This window comes from Hipposideros armiger, unplaced genomic scaffold (assembly GCF_001890085.2).
Source record: "Hipposideros armiger isolate ML-2016 unplaced genomic scaffold, ASM189008v1 scaffold_676, whole genome shotgun sequence".
NCBI classification, from domain to species: Eukaryota; Metazoa; Chordata; class Mammalia; order Chiroptera; family Hipposideridae; genus Hipposideros; species Hipposideros armiger.
The window spans coordinates 238,302-260,011 of record NW_017732026.1 but is presented as its reverse complement, the minus strand read 5'-3'; the positions used below and the strand labels follow the sequence as shown (position 1 = coordinate 260,011).

At 34.0% G+C, this 21,710-nt stretch overlaps 1 protein-coding gene across 1 annotated transcript in view; it reads left to right on the top strand.

Annotated features, from left to right (window-relative positions):
* The window catches only part of DPP10 (dipeptidyl peptidase like 10), a 521,286-nt gene that overhangs the window by 463,874 nt on the left and 35,702 nt on the right, over positions 1–21,710 (top strand). The window contains exons 13-16 of the mRNA XM_019626422.1: positions 12,418–12,509; positions 12,890–12,937; positions 15,992–16,113; positions 17,480–17,527. Coding sequence (XP_019481967.1) covers positions 12,418–12,509; positions 12,890–12,937; positions 15,992–16,113; positions 17,480–17,527 — 310 coding nt within the window. The remainder of the gene's footprint in view (positions 1–12,417; positions 12,510–12,889; positions 12,938–15,991; positions 16,114–17,479; positions 17,528–21,710) is intronic.

Genomic DNA, 21,710 nt, shown 5'->3' with positions numbered 1-21,710 from the left:
AGCTCAAACCTTTGAGCAAGCTCTTAACCAACTGAGCCACTCTGCCGGCCCAAGACTTTTCTGAAGAAAGATTCTAATACTATGTATGCATAGTGGAATATATTGGGCTGTCGGAAAAGTCATGACGTATTTTTTATGTTTTTCATTGCAAAAATGCGTCATGACTTTTCCGACAACCCAATAGAATGACCTTTTAGTCTCTACTTCCAGTAGCATAATGAAGTAGATAATTCAATAAAACTTTCCCACATCAAAAACAGTAGATTCTGGATATATTTATATCAAAAATGCATTTGAAGTTTTACTTAGCTAATGTATTACATTCTCTGAAGACAATGCAATTGAAGGAAAGAAATGAGAAGTACAATAGTAGAATTTAATGAACTGGAAAGCAAAGATAAAATAAAGAGGTTTGGCAAAATAAATAATGGGTCCTTTGGGAAAATAATTAAATCTATAGTGCCTATTCAGGTTAATTTAAAAAATAGGCAAGCCCTAAAAAATATAAGTAAAGGAAAGGAAGAGACGTAACTTCACATTTAAAAATGCGTTTCAAAATAATATGAATAACTAATGTCAACACACTTGAAAACTTGAGTGAAATGGATAAATTCTAGGAAAAAGAATACCAGATTTGATTTAAGAAACAGATAATCTGAATTGTCCCATAATATTAAAGAAATGGAATTAGTGTTTTAACACTTCTTCACATCAATACAGGTGGATTTTAAAGGTGGGTTCTGCCAAACATTCAAGAAGCACACATAATTTTGTAGAAACATATTAAGAAAAGAGAAAAAGACAGAATATTTTTCAATACATTTTATAACACGGGTATTATCTTATAACCAAAACCAAATAAACACAGTATGAGAAAGGACAATTACAGGTCAGCTAAAAACTCCTAAACCAAATATTGGGAAATTGAATTTCTCAATGGATTTTAAAAATGACTAAGTTTTTTTTCTCACAGAAAGCTAAATGTGATTAAAATTTTAATGTCTATAATTCACTACATTTGCATCTATATGAAAATTATAATCATCCTAATAGATGCAGAAACAAGACCCAATGCATTCAACAAAATCCACAAAGAACTTAGAAATTTAAGAATAAAAGCAACATTCCTAAGCCGATAAAGGCATTCACCAAAAGTTTAGCTAATATAGCATAATCCACAGTGAAACATTAGTAACATTCCTTTTAAAAATCAGCATTGAGACAAAGAATCAAAATAAAGTAGTTTGAATATGCACAAAACCATAAAAAATATGACAGCATTTTTTTTGTTGTTCTTTTGGGGGTTTGTTTTTGTTTTTGTTTTTTTAATTATCATCCATGAAAAAGAGAAAAAAAATCTTGATGGAGAGAGGCATCTCTTGTCAAAGGAGAAGGTGGTAACTACTGACAGAAATTAAGGGCCTGCTTAAAAAAATTCTTAGCTTTCAGAATATATAGATATACTCTTATAAGCACCACCTTAGGGGTACTAGTTAGGGGTGCTCCTTGGGTACTAGTTCTTAGCGTACTACTAATAATACTCTTCAGGGACACTGCCCCTTAGGGTGCTATTAATAGAACTCTAATGCATCACTTAATCTTTTACCACCCTTATGCATCTACATCCTGGAAAGTCCAAGATGTTGATAAAGAACAAAATATGGAGGTTTATTTTTACAAATTAGAAATTATATAAAAGCATGCTATAATCACAATGTAACAAGCCTAGAAAGCAATAAAACATGTTTAATGCGTTCTCCAACTAGAAATTTAAAAAAAAATACTAAATCTACTTAATCAAATCCTTGGAGAATTCAAACTAAAATTGCACAATTTATAAAATAGTAATAATAATAAGAATGACAACCATTCATATCAGAATCAGTTATCAGAATAAAAATCATAGCTCTACAAACTTATAAAAATGAAAATGGAAGAATGAAATTAAATGTGTTGAATTCTCATCTCAAATATGATAGCTAGAAAATTATTAGGAAAAAAACATAAATTAGAAAAGTGGATATAATAAAGCTTGAAGCAGAAATGAAATAGGTTATAAACAGGAAAATGTAGAACTAATATATGAAAAAAATTGCCTACTCTCTGAAAACAACACAGAGAGAGACAGACAGAGAGACAGAGACAGAGGGAGACAGAAGAAAAAAAAGAGAAAGAATATGCTGAACCAATCAATGAAAAAGAAGCAGAAAACAAACTTATACAAAATTAGAAATGGCTAGTGGGAAATTAAATAAGGGACATTTTAATAGATCATGAGAGTATTTTGCAGAACTCTATTTTGCCAATTAATTTGAAAACTTAGATGAAATGAGAAAATACACTTAGCCTAAACTGTCCTCAGGAGAGATACAAAGCTTAAACTGCCTAATGAGAGAAGAAATTGAATACTATAAAGAACTATACCACAAATGAGCCCCAAGCCCACATGATTTCATAGAGAATCTTACCAGACTTTCAAAGGTAATGCCAACACAATTTAAATTATCCCAACAGCATGGATATTTTTATAGTGCTGTAAAAGCCTTTTACAAAATTTAATACCAATTACTTATTTTAAAAATAGAAAAATATAGGAATTGGTGGATAATTTCTCTTTTTTTATTAAAATTTATTGCAGGCGACAATGGTGAGTAAAATTACATAGGTTTCAAGTGTACAATTCTGTAATACATGTAATATATATCACGTTGTGTGTTCACCACCTAGAGCCATTGCTCCTTCCATCGCCATATATTTGACCCTCTTTACCCTCATCTAGCACCTCCCTCCCCCCTTACCCTCTTGTAACCACTGAACTATTGTCTGTGTCTATGAGTAAACATGATAAAACATCTATACTTCATCCCAAAAGTCAATACAGTGGCATTTTCATTAAGGTCAGGAACAAGAAAGGATGCATGCTACCTCCACTACTATGTAATATTGTGTTGGAGGTACTAGTCCATGTAAATCAGATGAGAATAAACAACCAGGCATAAGATTTGGAAAAGTATTCAGTGAGATAGCACTATAAATATTCAGCATACAGAAATAGTAGCTTTCATATATGCAAACAATAACCAATTAGCATAATGAAAAAGAAAGCCCTTTTCAAAATAGCAACAAAATATAAAATACTTCATAATAAATATTAAAATGAACTATATGTGGAATGACATGTATAAAACCTGTATGAGGACAATTTTAAAACATTCCTGAAATATATAAAGTAGATTTGAATCAATGGGAAGATATCCTTGTTCTTGGATGGAGTAACCGAAGATCATAAAAATCTCAGTATTGATTATAAACTTAATATTAACCCGATTAGAAATTCCAACAATTTTTATTTGCCTGAACTTGATAGCCTTATTTTTAAGTTCATTTGTAAAAGGAAACATGCATTAATATCTAGGGAAATCCAAAAAAAACAAAAAACAAAAAACAATGAACACTGATGAGTTTTATATAATGTGGATGTTAAAAAGAGTCTATAATTAAAAATGTGTAATATTGTGACATGAATAAACAGAGACTAATGAAATAGCATAGATAGTAGATAAGTAGACTCAGGTACATATGGAAATTTGATATATAGTAAAGATGACATTTCAAAACCACTGGAGTAAATGAACTTTTTTTAAATAAAATAGCTTTGGAAATCTGAATATGTGTTAGGAAAAAAATAACAGTACTTCCATACTACCACCATAACTCCAAAATGATCAAAACTCTAATTTTAAAAACTAAAACTTCACATATACTCGAAGACATCAGTAAATTCTTTGTTATCTTGGCTGAAAGAAAGCCTTTTAAACTATGCATCAGCACTCAGAAATAATATAAGAATATTTTGTTTCTTTATTTGTTTGTCTTGTCCCTTTGTTGTTTTCAGTTTTATATTCCACATATCAGTGAAATCATATGGTTCTCAGCTTTTTCTGTCTGACTTTTTTTCACTTAGCATAATAAGCTCAAGATCCATCCATGTTGTGGCAAATGGCACTATTTCATCTTTTCTTATGACAGAATAGTATCCCATTGTGCATATATACCACAACTTCTTTATCCAATCATCTATCAAAGGACAGTTTGGTTGTTTCTGTGTCTTGGCCACTGTAAATAAAGCTGCAATGAACATCAGAGCACATATATCTTTATGGATAAATTTTTTTCAGAATTTTGGCATAGATATCCCGGAGAGAGATTGCTGGGTCTTATGGTAATTCTATTCTTAATTTTTTGAAGGACCTCCATAGTGGCTGCACCAATCTGCATTCTTACCAACAGTGTATGAGGGTCATAGACACAGACAATAATCTAGTGGTTACCAGAGGGTAAGTGGGTGGGGGGTGGTAGACGAAGGTAAACGGGATCAAATATATGGTGATGGAAGAAGAACTGACTCTGGATGGTGAGCACACAGTGTGATATATAGATGATGTATTACAGAATTGTACTCCTGAAACCTATGTAACTTTACTAACCATTGTCACCCCAATAAACTTTAATTGAAAAAAAAAGAATATTTTTATAAATTTCGTTTTATAAAGATTAGAAAAAAAAAACCCTTTGGGAAAAACATTACCATAACCAATGTAAACATAAAATGATAAACCAGAACAAATTGGTAGCATGTATATTATATAAGTGAATATAAAGATATAAAGAGCTCTTTAAAAAATAAAAAGACCTGGGCCGGCCGAGTGGCGCGATGGTTAAGAACTCGCTTGGGATGCCAGAGGGCCCCGGTTCGGATCCCACATAGGAGGGCCAGTGACACTGCCCTCCACAGCTAAGATGCTGAACAACAGCTCAACCTGGAGCTGGGCTGCCATGAGTCGCCGGCGGTGGCGTAGGCTGCAGTCCCTGTGGCAGTGGGTTGCCATGGGCTACCGTGTGTAGCCAGCAGCCAGCATGAGCGGCCAGTAGCCGCAGTGAGTGGCCATCCAGAAGCCGGCGACTGATCCTACTCACCAGAGAAGAGCACAATGATGGTGCCAGCTTGGGCCAGTGAAGCAACGTCCTCCACAACTAGATTGAAGAACAAAACGACAGCAACTTGTCTGTTCCCCTTTCCCCAATTCCCCAGCGCTGTTCCCCTCCCCGCAATTCCCCAATAAAAAAAATCTAAAAAAATAATAATAATAAAATAAATAAAATAAAAAGACCAAAATATAAAGAAAATTATCTGATTGATGGCATAAACAAATATTAACAAAGTTAGATAAAAAATTATGCAAATGGGATATCATATATATGATATATATATGATATATGAAACTCTTTTAAGAAAAGAAATGCAAAATAAAATTACACCCATATACCTGTCACAAGTTGAGTTTCATAGGAAGACAACTGTAAAATGATTAGCCTGTAGGGCAATATTACAGAGGAGATCAATGACTTTGGAGAGGAGGAGAAAAAAGTAAGATCAGGCAGAAGATTTGAGCTTCAATGTCATCTAAATGAAGGGCTCAGCTGACCACACAGAGAGTTCTGGACTGGGATGGTTTTTCAGAGGAATTCCACATTTAGGAAAAAAGCCTGGGCTTCTATGCTCCAATATATATCAGGTTGTCCTTGGACTGGGGCCACCCTTGAAAAGATGTATGATCTTGGATGAGGCCATTATCTTCAATCCAGGCAATCCCCAAAGAAGACTGACAGCTGAGGGCCTTCTTTCAGCAGCACTGTAACCAAGAGTGAAGTAGGTCCTTTCTTTCATAAGGGAGTTCCAGTTAACATACCATAGTGCCTACCACAGCACCATTTCCCATCTATCAGATTAACAAAGACTAAAACACTGAAAAACATATTCTATAACAATTAATGGGAAAACCGGTACCTTATATTGTATGTTGCAGGTAGATGTGCAAAATAAGTCTTCCCTTATGGAAGAATATATCCTAAAGATAGTTTCCTACACAACAAACAAATATATGCACACAGTAAATTACTACAGCATTATTTGAGATGTGCACCACTGGAGGCTAGTTGAATTAATGGTGGTATATCCATACATCAGAGAACTATGTAATAATAAAAAGGTGAGAGGAGATCTGTAACAACAGATATAGAGCCTGTCCCAGCCTATCACTAATTTATAGGGATATGTGTAATTAGGTTTACACTTATATTTATAGTATTAAATGCTATTTTTTTAGTTGTAAAAATTTTCTCCCAAAAAAGAAAGATAAACATTTTTTTTCTATATGTGATGAGTGAGAGAGAATGGGATGAGATCAAGAATAATCTACATATGAGGACTGACAATTAAGTTCACGAACTCATCCTAGAAAAAGTCTGACATACCTCATTGCTGAATATCACTATGGTCACCTTTGAAGTACTCCCCTTGGGAAGCTATGCACCAATGCCAGCGCCTAGTCCACCCTTCAAAGCAATTTTGGAACTGTTTCTCTAGAATGGCCATCAGAGTTGTAGTCGTATTATTATCCTTGTTGTCCCGAAAATATCTTCCTTTCAATATTTCCTTTATCTTTGGCTAAAGGAAGAAGCCATTGGAGGCCAGATCAGGTGAGTAGGGAGTGTGTTCCAATACATTTATTTGTTTACTGACTAAAAACGCCCTCACAGACAGTGAGTGCCATGTGAGCTGGTGCATTGTCATGCAAGAGCCATTAATTGTTGGAGAAGAGTTCAGGTTGTTTTCATCTAACTCTTTCACGCAGCCCATTCAGCACTTCCAAATAGTAAACTTGGTTAACTATTTGTCCATTTGGTACAAACTGATAATGAATAATCCATCTGATATTAAAAAAGGTTAGCAGCATCGTTTTGACTCTTGATTTGGACTGATGGAACTTTTTTGGTTGTGGAGAATTGGCTGACTTCCATTGTACACTTGGATGTTTTGTTTCAGTGTCTTGTCGGTACACCCATGTTTCATCACCAGTGATAACACGGCCCAAAACATCATCTTGCCTCTTCAAAACGATGTGGCAAACTTTGACTCTCCTTTGCTTTTGTTCATTAGTGAGCTCCTTCGGGACCAGTTTTGCACACACCTTTCTCATGTCAAGATGTTCAGTTCAGATTTTCCTGTTTCTCTATCAATGTTTACTTGGTCTGCTATGCTTCCCACAGTCAGCTGACGATTTTGATGCATAATTGATGAATTTTGCAGTGTTTTCATCAGTTCTGCTCGTTACTGGCCACCTTGACCTCTTTTCATCAGTGATGTGTTTTCTCCCCTCAGAAAAATGTTTAATCCATTTGTACACTGCCGTGTTCTTCATGGCATTATCCTCATAAACTTGGACTAACATGTTCCTGATTTCACTTCCACTCTTGCCAAGAACAAAAATGTTAATGCTTATTTGTTGCTCTAATTCAAACTCAGGCATTCTCACAATGGTACACAAAAATAGGCAATAATAATAATGAATGCCAATCAGCAAGACACTGCCACATGTCAATATGAACACAGCTGAGAGACACTGATATACCAAGGTTATGAAACCTCACCAAGCTGTTTGTACATTGCCACCAATGTAAACATGCGATGGCAAGTTCGTGACCTTAATTGTCAGACCTTGTACATTACATTCACACGTGTATATATGTACATATATATATATATATATATATATGTAATATATTTTGATCCCTGTACATATTTTAAAAGAAAATGAAATAAAAATAAAGACAGCAAAGCCTAAATTTAAATACTAAGAGAAGCAAATAAACCTTAATGTAAAACAAACTGATAGGAATTTTAATTGGAGATATTACTGAGAAAATACATACATACAGTGTGTACATACACAGAGAGAAAACATATGGAAATATGCCTATGTTCTATCTATCTATCTATCATCTATCTATCTATCTATCTATCTATCTACCTATTTGTCTATCTAATGTCATCTGTTTATCTACCTCCTCTGAAAAGGTCCAGAACTAATAACACTAGAGTAGCAATGAGCATGCCTAACTGCAAATATTGATATCTAAATACCATAGTCCAGTAGGAAAAAAAAAACCCTCCTTGGAGAAATGATTGATTACAGATATGGGACAGAGGAAGTAAAATGTTCTCAGAACATCTTATTGTTCAGAAAACAATAACATACTCAAAGATCAAAGCAATCATTTAAAAAAAATAGAGGGTTTGACTTGAAGGATTTCCCCTAACCAAATTTTGACACTTTTATCATCCTAAGTAATAAAAACAGTAATGAAAAGTAACATATTGCATTAAAAAATGTTTAAGTCTATAGTAATATGAGGTGGAGGGAAAGGGAGAGAGTTAATGTATGTGAAGGGTAAAAATAGGGAAGGGTCATGAATGGATGCCAAAACTGAGTGAAATATTTATGGAAAAAAATCTATTTGCATAATGTGGAAGTATTATTCAATTTTTAATTACACAGCAAAATGTATTTTTCCAACGAATATATCTCATGATTATCATGTAAATTGCATTGTCATGAGTAGGAGGACATGTAATTGTGTGCTTCCTAACATGAAGCAGAAGAGGAATCCAATATCACCTATATAATATTCTTGCCAAATATTTAGTCTAAATTAAATGATAAGAAAACATATAGATAAACCCAAAATGCTGGATGTTCTAAAGACCACTAGACCAAGAGCCTTAAAAATGCTTAATGTTGTAGAAGTAAAAAAAGATATGATAAATCTTTTAAAATATTAAAAAACACTGAAGAGAGGACAAACTCAATGCTATATCTAAACCTTGATTGGGTCCCTAGTTTAAAAATGTACATGAAATGCCTAACATTATACACACACACACACACACACACACACACACACACACACACACACACAACAAGGTCAGACAGTTCTGTTGGCAAACTCATCCTAGAAAAAGTGCTACATATCTCAATGCTGAATATCACTATGGTCACCTTCGAAGTACTCCCCTTGGGAAGCATGTGCCAATGCCAGCACCTAGTCCACCCTTCAAAGCAATTTTGGAACTCTTTTTTTCTGGAGTGGACATCAGAGCTGTCGTAGTATTACTCTTGATGTCCTGAATGTCAGCGAAATGTCTTCCTTTCAATATTTCCTTTATCTTTGGGTAAAAAAAGAAGTCATTGGAGGCCAGATCAGGTGAGCAGGGAGGGTGTTCCAATACAGTTATTTATTTACTGGCTAAAAACTCCCTCACAGACAGTGCCATGTGAGCGGGTTCATTGTTGTGATGCAAGAGCCATGAATTGTTGGCGAAAGTTCAGGTCATCTAACTTTTTCACACAGCCTTTTCAGCACTTCCAAATAGTAAACTTAGTTAACCATTTGTCCAGTTTGTACAAATTCATAATGAATAATACCTTTGGTATCAAAAAAGGTTAGCAATGTCATTGCAATAAGTTCATAAACCTAATCGTCAGAACTGTGTGTGTGTGTGTGTGTGTGTGTGTGTGTGTGTGTATAAAACTTAATCTCTATATAAATTTACTTGGGAAACTTGGGGAAGTTATGAAAATTAGAAAATAGAGTATATATTTAGATTATATTAATGCAAATATTCATTGACTTCAAAGGCAAGGGAAGTAAAAGCTAAAATATTGGGTTATTGGAAAAGTCATGATGCATTTTTGCAACGAAAAACATGGAAAAAATATGTCATGACTTTTATGACAACCCAATAAATGAATGGGACTATATCAAACTGAAAAGCTTCTGTACAGCAAAAGAAACCATCAACAAAACAAAGAAGCAACCTACTGAATGGGAGAAGATATTTTCAAACAACACCGCTGATAAGGGGCTAATATCTAAAATATATAAAGAACTCAAAAAAACTCAACAACAACAAAAAATACAACCCAATTTAAAAATGGGCAGAAGACCTGAACAGACACTTCCCCCAAGAAAATATATAGACAGCCAACAGACATACGAAAAAATGCTCAACTTCACTAGCTATTAGGGAAATGCAAATCAGAACCACAATAAGATATCACCTCATACCTGTTAGAATGGCTATCATCAACAAGACAAATAAAAACAATTGTTGGAGAGGCTGTGGAGAAAAAGGAACCCTCATACACTGTTGGAGGGAATGTAAATTGGTGCAGCCACTATGCAAAACAGTATGGAGATTCCTCAAAAAATTAAGAATAAAATTACCATATGACTCAGCAATCCCTCTCCTGGGTATCTAGCCAAAAAATATAAAACTTGAAAACATGTATGGTAAAGATATATGCACTTTGATGTTCATTGCAGCATTATTTATGGTGGCCAAGACATGGAAACAACCAAAGTGCCCTTCAATAGATGATTGGATAAAGAAGTTGTGGCATATATACACAATGGACTACTACTCTACCATAAGAAAAGATGAAGTAGTGCCATTTGTGACAATGTGGATGGATCTTGATATTATTATGCTAAACAAAATAAGTCAGACAAAAAGTTAAGAACCATATGATTTCATTCATATGTGGAATATAAAACTGAAAACAACAAAGGAACAAGACAAATAAACAAAGAAACAAAAGCTCACAGACACAAGCAATACCGTATTTGCCGGCGTATAAGATGATTTTTTGGCCCTGAAAAATATGCCTCCAAGTGGGGGGTCGTCTTATACGCCAGGTACACTTCAGATAGACTGCCCATAGTGCTTGCCCCATGCCATAGTGGCCTCCCGATGCCCGCCCACTTCATTCCACATACCGTTCAGGCATCAGCAGCGCTGCTGGGTGTATGCTCGGCTGTTATGCGATCTTGCTGTTATGCGATTTTACCACACTCGCAAAATCTACGGTACCAGTCTATAGAGTGTGTTTTCTTTAGTGAATTACCGGTATGTTTGCCTGTAATAAACTTGCACTGTTTTATGTATATGTTTGATTACATACAGCCTTGTGACAGTTTTCCTGCATGTCATAAGCATTTGAATATAAATTAAAATGTTGAAATCAAATCTGATATTGTTTTACCTTTTATTTGGTGTGTGGAAGGTGTGCGGAAGAGGGGGTAGTCTTATACGGCGAGTATATAACAAACTCTGTATTTTGAGTGGAAATGTTAGGGGGTCGTCTTATACGCCCAGTCGTCTTATACGCCGGCAAATACGGTAGTTTAGTGGTTACCGAAGAGTAAGAGGGAGGGAGGTGGTAGAAGAGGGTAAAAGGGGTCAATTTTATGGTGATAGAAGGAGAACTGACTCTGGGTGGTGAGCACACCATGTAATATATAGATGATGCATTACAGAATTATACACTTGAAACCTATGTAATTTTACTAACCATTGTTCCCCCAATAAATTTAATTTAAAAAAAGAAAAAATATATTCATAGGTATGATGTTATTTGCTTATATGAGAAAATATTTTTAATTTTGAGAGATGTGTATTGAAGTATTTAGAGCTGAAATCACCTGATATTTGCAACTTACTTTCAAATGATTCAGCAAACTGAAAAAGAGGTGAGGGCAGATATTTAAAATGTTGACCGTTTGTCAATTTAGTTAAGGATTGTATAGGTACTCATGTACTATTCAACCTTTCTGTAGGTTTGGCTGTTTTCTCAATAAAAAAAAAGAAGAGATACAATTTCATACTCATGAGTTTGACAAAAAATTGAAATAGCCTGATGAGATTAACTTTTAGTGAGGAAGTGAGGAAGATGTGAAGCAACAGGAACGCATATTGCTAGTAGACGATAAATTGGGACAACTTTAAAAAATTGTCACTAGTTAAGCAATGCACATATATATCCTCTGCCCAAGCAATCCCACTTCCTGGTGTTTGTCTCAAAAAATACCCTGCTATGTGCATCAGGTGACATTAATAAAACTGTTCATAGGCAACCTATTTTGAAGAGCAAAAATTTGGAAACACTAAAATGTCAAAAAACAGATAAAGTATGCTATATTCATACAATAAAATACCATATAGCAGTGAAAGTAATCTATGCCTCCAAGCACCAACATGAATTAATCTCAGAAGTAAATTATGGAGTGAAAATAACAAATTTTATAGTGATGCACATAGTGTAAAGGTTACAAATATATATCCCTTCGTGTTTATTTGAAACAAATTTTATTCTGAAATGTTTTATTTAAGGCTGTCCAAACTGCACAACTGTTGTTCATTTTAGATGAGACTTATCAAAGTCCTATGCCTGCACGCAATGCTGAGATCGCATCTTACCGCCAGATGTTTCACAGGGGAGCCTCACCTAGAGGTGTTTTCTGAATGGTTTTCCTACAGCATAGGAATAGAGGCACCGGCCTCCCTGGGTCTATGTTTATGTGAATGTGTGTGCATTCTTGTGATGGAAAATGAGAAACAGAATATTAGTTGAGAATCAAAAAATCAAAAGTAACCCAGGTAATTAGTAATTTTTTGTTCACCAGAAAGATGCTGCTTAAATAAAAAGAAAACCAACATTGTCTATTTCTTTGCAGAGTAAAAGTGAGCAAATTAACACACGGCACCTAACATCAGGAAACTGGGAAGTGATAAGGATCTTGGCATACGATGAAACTACTAAAAAAATGTGAGCATTTGGGGTTCTGCAGTCAGGTTGGAAGTCAGGTTTGTCAGATGCAATCTTTCTGCCAGATGTATGTTTTGCCTACCACAGTCCTAGTCCAAACCACCTGGCCATGGAAAGAACAACCTTTTCTTTAAAAACTCTCTCTATCTTTCACCCGGAGAAACACTTACAGAGACACATGCGCACATACACACAGATTGAGAGAGATCATGGAAAAGTGTGACGCTATTTTAAGACAAAAAATGTTTCCCAACTGGATCAAAGTGCTGCGGTTGAATAATACAAAAGCCCTTGCTCATTCTTTGCCAGTGTGAAAATTCAAGTGAAAACAGCGTGACAAACATTGATCTGATGTTTGTATTGTTTTCTTTCCCGGGCAGTTACTTTCTGAGCACGGAGTCTTCTCCCCGCGGGAGGCAGCTGTACAGGTAAGCCGTGTGCAGGGATCTCCCTACACAGGTGGAGTTCACAATGGCCAGATACACAGCTTAATGATGGGATGGAAAAATTCGGTTTTATTTTGACATGGCTAGGGAGCAGCCCACTCTGCATGACAAAACCTCACGCACTGGGTCCATCCCTCAGCTCTGACCTGTGTGAGCCTGAAGGGTTGAAACCAGAGTGGAGACCATCTTGCTGCTCCTTTATATTTTTCCCTCACCTGCTTTTACAGTCTCCAAATATCTTTTTTTTTCCCCCTGAGGCTTACTTCAACTCCCCACATCACAGGCATTCACATATTTTCCCCAGTGGCCTTTGTGTCTGCTAAGCCTCATTTTAAATTTTCCATGCATTAATATTGTACACATGCAATTTATTCCTGAACAAAATAAAAGCACTGTGAACACTTAGTAGAGTGGCTCATGTGGAAGCTTCTCTTTTTACCCCTCCCTCCCCCATAGAGTGTAAAACCCATTAAGATTGTTATTTAAGCCAGGAATGCTTGTTGCTGACTAAAATGAAGCAATGCATAGAGAATATTTTCATCTGCCCAATTTTCCCAGAAGGAAAGTTATGTGCATAAAAGGACTTAAGGTCATACCTATTTAGTGTAAAATCTCTCCTCACTCAGAAAGCTTTCAGCAGGACCTCACAAAAATGACTTTTATTTTTGTTGGCAAGCAATGTATTAACTCGACTTTATATACACTTTCTAATTTCCATTTTGCAGTTTTAAAGTGTCAAAGCTGACATGGTATATTCTCAGTAGAAATTCATCATGCTTGGAGAAGTGTCACCACAGATTCTTTCCAAGTACCCCAGTCTTTCCTTTGAGAGTAAAAAGGCATGTTTAAAGTGCCCTAACTCCCTCTAACTCACCCACATATTCTTATTTATACATATATTGCTTCTATCTGAAGCAAGTCTCTCCTTTTTATCACGCCTCCCAATATATAATTTTCACTTTTTTTTTTTTTTTTTAGCTGAGCTATCCTGATATATAATTTTCATAGTCTCTGTTTTTCCTATCAGGGTCTGGAACCCATATTCTCAATTCTAGTGACTTCCAAAGGAAGAAGAGGTGTTTATTTAAAGAGATGGAGTCTAACTTTAGTTTAGAGGTCTTAATTAAACTACTGGTCCCTTTTGTTTCTTTGGTGACCTGAAGCTTACCGTCCTTGAAACTTAAACTATGATTGATATTGGCAGTCACGAACAATCCTTTAGAGACAAGGAAATACTTGATCAATGTTTTATTTCTCTCATTTCATAAAACTCTTAAAGAAAAATGACAGTATCAGAAAATGAGACTTGGCCATGCCGAGCCAATGGAACTGCTTCAATGTCTCTTCCCTTTATCAGCCTCAAATGTGATTTGAATCACAATGACTTCTTAGGTTTGTGTGCTTGTCTTACCTTTCTAGTGACGAGGCAGAACAGTCAATATATCTGTGTGTGACTAGTGCTAGTGTAGCAGGCTGTGCTATAAAGAAAATGTAGTACCAATAAATTTCCCCTTAAATAGCTCATCAAATGCCAACTGGCTTCACTGTAAGATTATGTTAGTGTTTAATCCAGAAAACTCAATTAATGTCTTGTCTAGGCCATAAAATTAATAATTGGTTGACTTCATTTATGGGATTGATACCCCTGCAGAACCAGAACTGCCACCATATTCAGTGGTACAATTTTGTCTCAAATTTTGCATTTTTTTGTTTCACTAATTTCATAGTCAAAATAATGAGAACTACCAATATCAATCTCTAGGGAACTTGCATCTGAAAAGTTATATGAAGGAATAAAGAGAGAAGAAGTTTTAAATTTTGGTTATGTCACTAAATAGCTGTGATTACCTGGCATGCATTCTTAATCTCTCTGTGATGATGGTTATAGATCTGTGGTTAAAATGGCAAATGTTATCATATATAATACATACATACATATATATATATATATATATACACCACAATTTAAAAAATACAAAAATTGGCTATGGCTGCTTTATAAATTATCCTAAGGGTAAAACTGAATAATGCACTTAAGTGCCTAAAGTGTATTAATCGTCTTGACTAACAAAGGAAAATTTTGGATTATAATGAGCTCAAGATATTTCAAATGTGAAAATATAACTTTATGAATCACACTTAACATTTTTCCTCACCTGCCTCTGATATCCACGTCAGCACTCCATTCCCACCCTCATGCCCACAGCATATTGCACATTAAAATCAGCATGACTATGATTAATTTACAAATGTATATCCAAAATTATGTTTTCTTCTAAAATAAAATTGAGACTATTTTGTCCAGTTAAGTTTTATTAACTGTATCTTCAACAGTGTTTTTATTTATCATCATAAATAATTTATGATTCATCTTTGTTTAAAAAATAAATGATTCTATATATGAAATGTAACCTTGGGGATATATTTCAAAACTCTGACCTTAATCACCATTATTTGTAAAATAAAGAGATGATTGTTTTTCTTTTTACCTACTTCCCTGATGTTCCAAAGTATGTATGATTGTTAATGTTCGTATATATATTTTGACACTAATATCAAATTCTAATGTTTAGAATGTTGAACTTAGTAAATAATGAGTTTGATTTTTGTGTGTGTAATTTTTGAAAACATTTATTAGGTCTTTCAACTAATGCCTATTGATGGTGATTTTATGCTAGTCTCTGTGGGCAATTCCTTTTAAGACTTTACAAAGAAATATCTATACAGAAAATGCAGTTAAGAATAAGATATATTGAGTCCTGTGGAAATCAGTTTCTTTATTTATAAGCATATATACATATGACATGCATACAGGTATACATAATTTTAATTATATTGCAGAGAAGAAATATGTGTATGTCTTAACATTAGTAATGTAAATTGACTTTGTATTTATATGGTAAGTCATAATTTGCTAGGAACTTTGATGTAAGTAATGCTATAGCTCCTCTGTTTATGTTACTATTTAAATTCAGATGCCACACATTCAAGTACCTGGAATGGTAACATTTCTAAACTTTCTTTTTCTTTCCCCAGTGCTTCTACTGAAGGATTATTGAATCGTCAATGCATTTCATGTAGTTTTATGAAAGAACAATGTACATATTTCGGTGCCAGTTTTAGTCCCACGAATCAACATTTCTTATTATTCTGTAAAGGTAGTAGATGATTTCTGATAAAATTTATTTCATTGATTTTTTTAATCAGTGCCTATTACTATCATTAGTACTTATTACTCTCTAGCTACATGATTTGATATTTTTAATTTATAAGTTTTTGTCAAAAAGTTATATAAATATATATATATATATATATATGTATATTATGGATTTACTGAGATGTAAATTGTATTCACATACTTCATTTAAAATTAAAAATTGGGAGTAAGTCCACATGTACACATGATCAATAAGGGTTTTTTGAACATGGACCTTTTAAAAAAGTGAAAAACATATTTACATCAGCAAAATCATGCTGTCATAACAAACTAATTTACCCAGTCTTTAGACAAAGCAATAGTCATATTAAAATAATGGCTTGGTTATTAAGAGATTTAGGATTTACAGAAATTTAATTCCCTGTGTCTAGTCCCCTTCTATTCCAAGAGATTACATTCACCCCAATTACTTCTTCATTGAAAACAGTATGCTATAGCCCTACGTAGGGATATAGTAGCTCCAGGTTATAGGTTATATTGATATAAATCATTGTCCCTTTAATAGGATTCTGTATTTCCAATGTGATGTAAACTCAAGTAAAATTGAATTTTACTGCTTCAGCTGGTACCTTAAGCTGTCCTGTTTTAAAGACACCCTGAGAACTAGACCAACACTTGTTCTTTTTAGTTACTTTTTCTCTTGATATCTGATATGAATCAAATAAAAGAGAAAAATACTTGTTTGATGACACCAGGGAAAAATCATTAGCCCTCTAGAAAGTTAATTAGAGAAGTGAAGTTTCAAGATAATATCTTATGGTTGCACCTAAATTAACCAATATCTTTGAAATAACTGGTGATTCTAGTAAATGTATTTTTTAATTAATATATAATTAGCTCCAATTTTTTATTTAGCTTGTGGATGAAATATTTCTAGCATGCTTGCATTCTTTCTTGGTTGAATGGTAAATGGAATTTAATCATGGATGAGTGGATAGGGGGTCACAGGGTTGAAAATCAGCTTTCTGAACATCAATGACTAGTCTATAAAAGACTAGAGAAAGAGAGAGCAAGGTGCATAAGATTGGCTAAAACCATAGAAATATACAAGTATAAGGGCATTTTGGAGAAGGGAGAATCTTAACAACAATCTATGCAAATAGTTTCTTTACCCCTATGTTCTTACTTTTTTGAATAAAATATCCATAGAAAGGAGTAAAATCTAGTTGTCTGGTTTCTGTTTCATTACATTTTAACTGTGAAAGCTTTCATTTGGAAAAAAAAAATAATAACTGTCTTATAGTCTTTTCAGTAATTATGACTCAGATATATTTAGAACTTTTAATACATATATTTTTGAAATCCAGGTCCAGGGGTCCCAGTGGTCAGCCTACATAGCACGGACAACCCAACAAGTAAGTACACAAACATAGTGCAGAATAGTTGTGGTTGGCATTGGCCTTAGGTATTGTATTATTTATTCTGAGTGTCATATTCTATAGAACCTTCTTCAGAGGAGTCCCTGGCATGGGGAAAGCTGGGTAGGCACTATCCACTTGACCTGTGTATGTAAGAGGAACAGTAAAGCAAGTCGTTTTAGCCGCATTATAACTGAAGATGGATCTTAAATGCCTGAAATAGGGTGTCTACTATGTCTAAATGAAATGAGGAGTGATTGTTGAAGCTCATTTAGGTATATTTCAGCCTACTGAAATGGCTTTAACTCATTCATTCCTGAACCTCATATGTATTATTCCTTTAGAGCAACACATTATGTGTACTTCTGGGAAAAATTATGAAAAACATATTATCTTAAATATTTTAATCCTATTTGTTCCAGATATTCAGGGCTTCCTAATTTTATATATACATTTACTCTTTTGTATATTTACTCAACTGTCCATCATCTATTGAGTGAGCACTTACTTTATCAAGCAATGTGAAAGAGGCGAGGTGTTTTTTGCTAGTAAGATATAGCCAGTGTTTTTGAGAACTTATAGTAAAGTGCATAAGTTAATACACAGTTGAGCTAATCTTAAAAATGAATAGCCAAATTGCTTCTTGCCTTCCTTTTTTAAAAATTTTTTTCCATCTTTGTTTTCCTTATTGCAATTTAAAACATTTATTTAATCAATAATCTTAATGCTCTGATGATTTATTTTAGGCTACTATAATCTAATAAATTAGGCTTATCTTTATTAAATTATTTAATCCTCAGAAAACCTCCTGGACAGTTAATTTTATAAGTTTATTTTAAAGGTGAGGAAACTGAGTCACAAAGAGGTTAATTAACTTGGCAAGAGCCATATTAATAGGTGGCAGTGCTAGGAATCAGATGAGACAGTCTGACTCCAGAATAGGGTTTGTAATCACTAATATATGATGGCACCTTATCTATTGTGCTTTTGTCTCTCATATCACATACTTATATTTATAAGTCGGAGTATTACTTAGATGCCTTCACTTAAAGGAGTTGCAGACATAAAAGTTCAATGTTAGGTTACAATGTCGTTTTTAGAGAACAGAGAAAGACCTTTTTTATCCTTCAAATATTACCATCTGAAGACTTCCAGCCTGTTCTATTGTAGAAAAAAGACAAAATTTCTAGCTTTGTAATGGAGTTTTGTGTGGTTGTAAATAGATTAGCACATATTTTAGCTTCTGCTAATCAGTATAAATCTTAAAGAAGTATGGTAAGCAAATTAAATATATTAAGTATTAACACTAACAATACCAATAAACATAATAAAGATGATATATTTGATAAAACAGAAAGAAGGTTGAATTTTTTAGATAGAAAAACCAGTGTATAAAATAAGTCCTTCATATACCCTTTAGAAGATCTGGGAAAAGTTAATATCTCATAGCATCAGGGCTATTTACAATAGCCAAGACTTGGAAACAATCGAAATGGCCATTGGTAGACAACTGGATTAAGAAACTGTGGTACATTTACACAATGGAGTATTACTCAGCTATAAAGAATAAGGAAATTGTACCATTTGCAACAATATGGATGGACCTAGAGAACANTACCATTTGCAACAATATGGATGGACCTAGAGAACATTATGCTAAGTGAAATAAGTCAGTCAGAGAAAGACAAATACCATATAATCTCACTTATATGTGGAATCTAAAGAATTGAATAAATGAGCAATATAAACAGAAGTAGACTCTGAGACACAGAGGAAAAACTGATGGTTGCTAGATGGGGCGGGGGTGGGGATAAGGGAGAAGGGGAAGGGATGAGACAACATAAATTGGTTAACTACAATATTGCCTCAGGGATAGAAAAGACATTTGGAGAATATAATCAATAGTGTTGTAAAATTTTTTAGGGGGCCAGATGGTCTCATGTATTGTCAGGGGGACCACTTCATGGATGGTGTAGAGGCCTGACTACTGCACTGTACATCTGAAGCTGCAGTTGAATAATATTATATGCCAACTATAATTTAATACATATATAGTCATGGGATGTGGAGTACAATGTGGGAATGGCATCAATGGAATTGTAATAGATAGATATGATATTGGGGGTGGGGGGTCAGTGGATGGGGCAGGGGAGTTGTCACTTTGTGAGGGGCGAAAAGGATAACTATTGCATTGTTTTGTACACCTGAAACTAATCATCATCATCATCATCATCATCATCATCATCATCATCATCATAATAATAAAAGCTCAAAAAATATATCTCATAGCATCAATTTCCTTGAAGGCAAATTATCAAATGAATATTCTGTGAGGATGAGATGTAGTTGCAACATAAGATGAACTCAATTAAAGGCAACTGTTTGTGTTACCTTATATAGTCTATCAAAAATGATGATTTTTTTTAAAATTTCAAATCTGACTTAATTTTATTCTACTGTTACAAGGCAATATTGTTTTCTAATAAATTTTGCTGCAAATCATGAAATATTTTTCTCTAAATGAAATCTTTCTGTTTTCCCATTTATAAGCCAATTTTGATCATTTTAGGGTCAAGAAAAATAAAAATGAGCTGTGAACAGTGATCAGGTGCTTAAATTTTCTTTCAAAAGACAATTATTAAGATAAAATTTACATTCAATTGCAAGTAAATCTTTGGGCTAATGGATCTTCTGATTAATCTTCGTTACACTAATGAATCAGTTATAACTAATTTTGGGGGCCACATGAAGTAGAATAAGGCATGAACAGAAAATTGAAAAAAGAAAAATGAAATTATTTAACAAACCTGGAAAACGTATACCCACTAGTTATCAGAGAAACGCAAAGTAAAATACTGCAGTGTAATTTTCTAACAAATTGTTAGCATCAAAAAATTTACATTGCTAATGAGAATATAATGAGGATCTCTTAACCTCCTGGTAGAAATATGTATCATAACAAATATTCTGAAAAAATAACTCAGTTACAAGCCTTAAATATTTTACATTTCTCTATCCAGAATTTTTCCTTCTAATGGTTCATATGGAAGAAATCATTCTAAATAGAGAAAATGTAACAGCACTATTGATGAGACTGAAAAGATATAAATAACAGAAGAGGGGAATTCGTAAATAAACTTTAATGGAATATTAATTAGTGCACTGAATATCTTCCATTTGTCCTTCCAGAACCACTCTATCTCTGTTATCCTGTGCCTTGGTCTCTGCCCCAGAAATAGTGTGTGTGGATGACTAAGGTTCTGTTGCCATACGGCTGCCACCTGGGTTCAGCGAAAGTGAATCATGTAGATGACTGAAGAAGGGAGAATGTGATTTTGGAGTAGCTATTCCTCCAGCTTTATTTCTGTGGAGTCATCTCAGGTTGCTAGGACTCTTGAATAGAAGTCACTGTGAATCTCTCATACACCATCTCCACTTAACTGCACTGGGAAATATTAAAAGCAAATCAAACCCTTCAGAAGAAAAGATCAGTGAACTTGAAACATTCTTAATAGAAACTTCCAAACACAGAGAAAAAAAGAGTGAAAGAAATGAACAGAGCCTAAGGTGATTTAGACCAATATCTATAATAATTTTAATTGGAGTTAGAAAAGATGACATGGAAAAATATTGTATGAAACAATCGCCAAATCCAAATCTGGTGAAAATATAAAATAACTCAGCAAACCTCAAGCAGGAAAATCCCAATAGAAAAATAGTGATAAAGAGAAAAAAAATTGAATCATCAAAAATAAAAAAAACACATTAGATGTGCACATTATATAAATAACAACAAAGCCAAGGATGGCTGAGGACTTCTCCTCAAAAGAAAGCAAATGAAAAGGCAATAGAGCAAAATGCTGACAATGATGATGGAAAACAAAATGAAACAAAATCCACAACCAAGAATAACCAACACAAGTGAAGCCAAAATAAAGAATCAAGAAGAAAAGAAGCTGAGAATGTTTTGCCATCAGACTTGCACTTCTAAAACACACATGGTTTGAGGAAGAATTTAGAAAAATACTTAGAAAATATTTTGAGCCAAATGAACATGAAAGCACAACGAATACAAATTTGGGGATACCTAACATTGTAATTAGAAAGAAATTTATGGCTCTAAATAGTTATGTTATAAAAAAGGAAAATTTGAAAATCACTTATCTAAGTTTCCATCTTA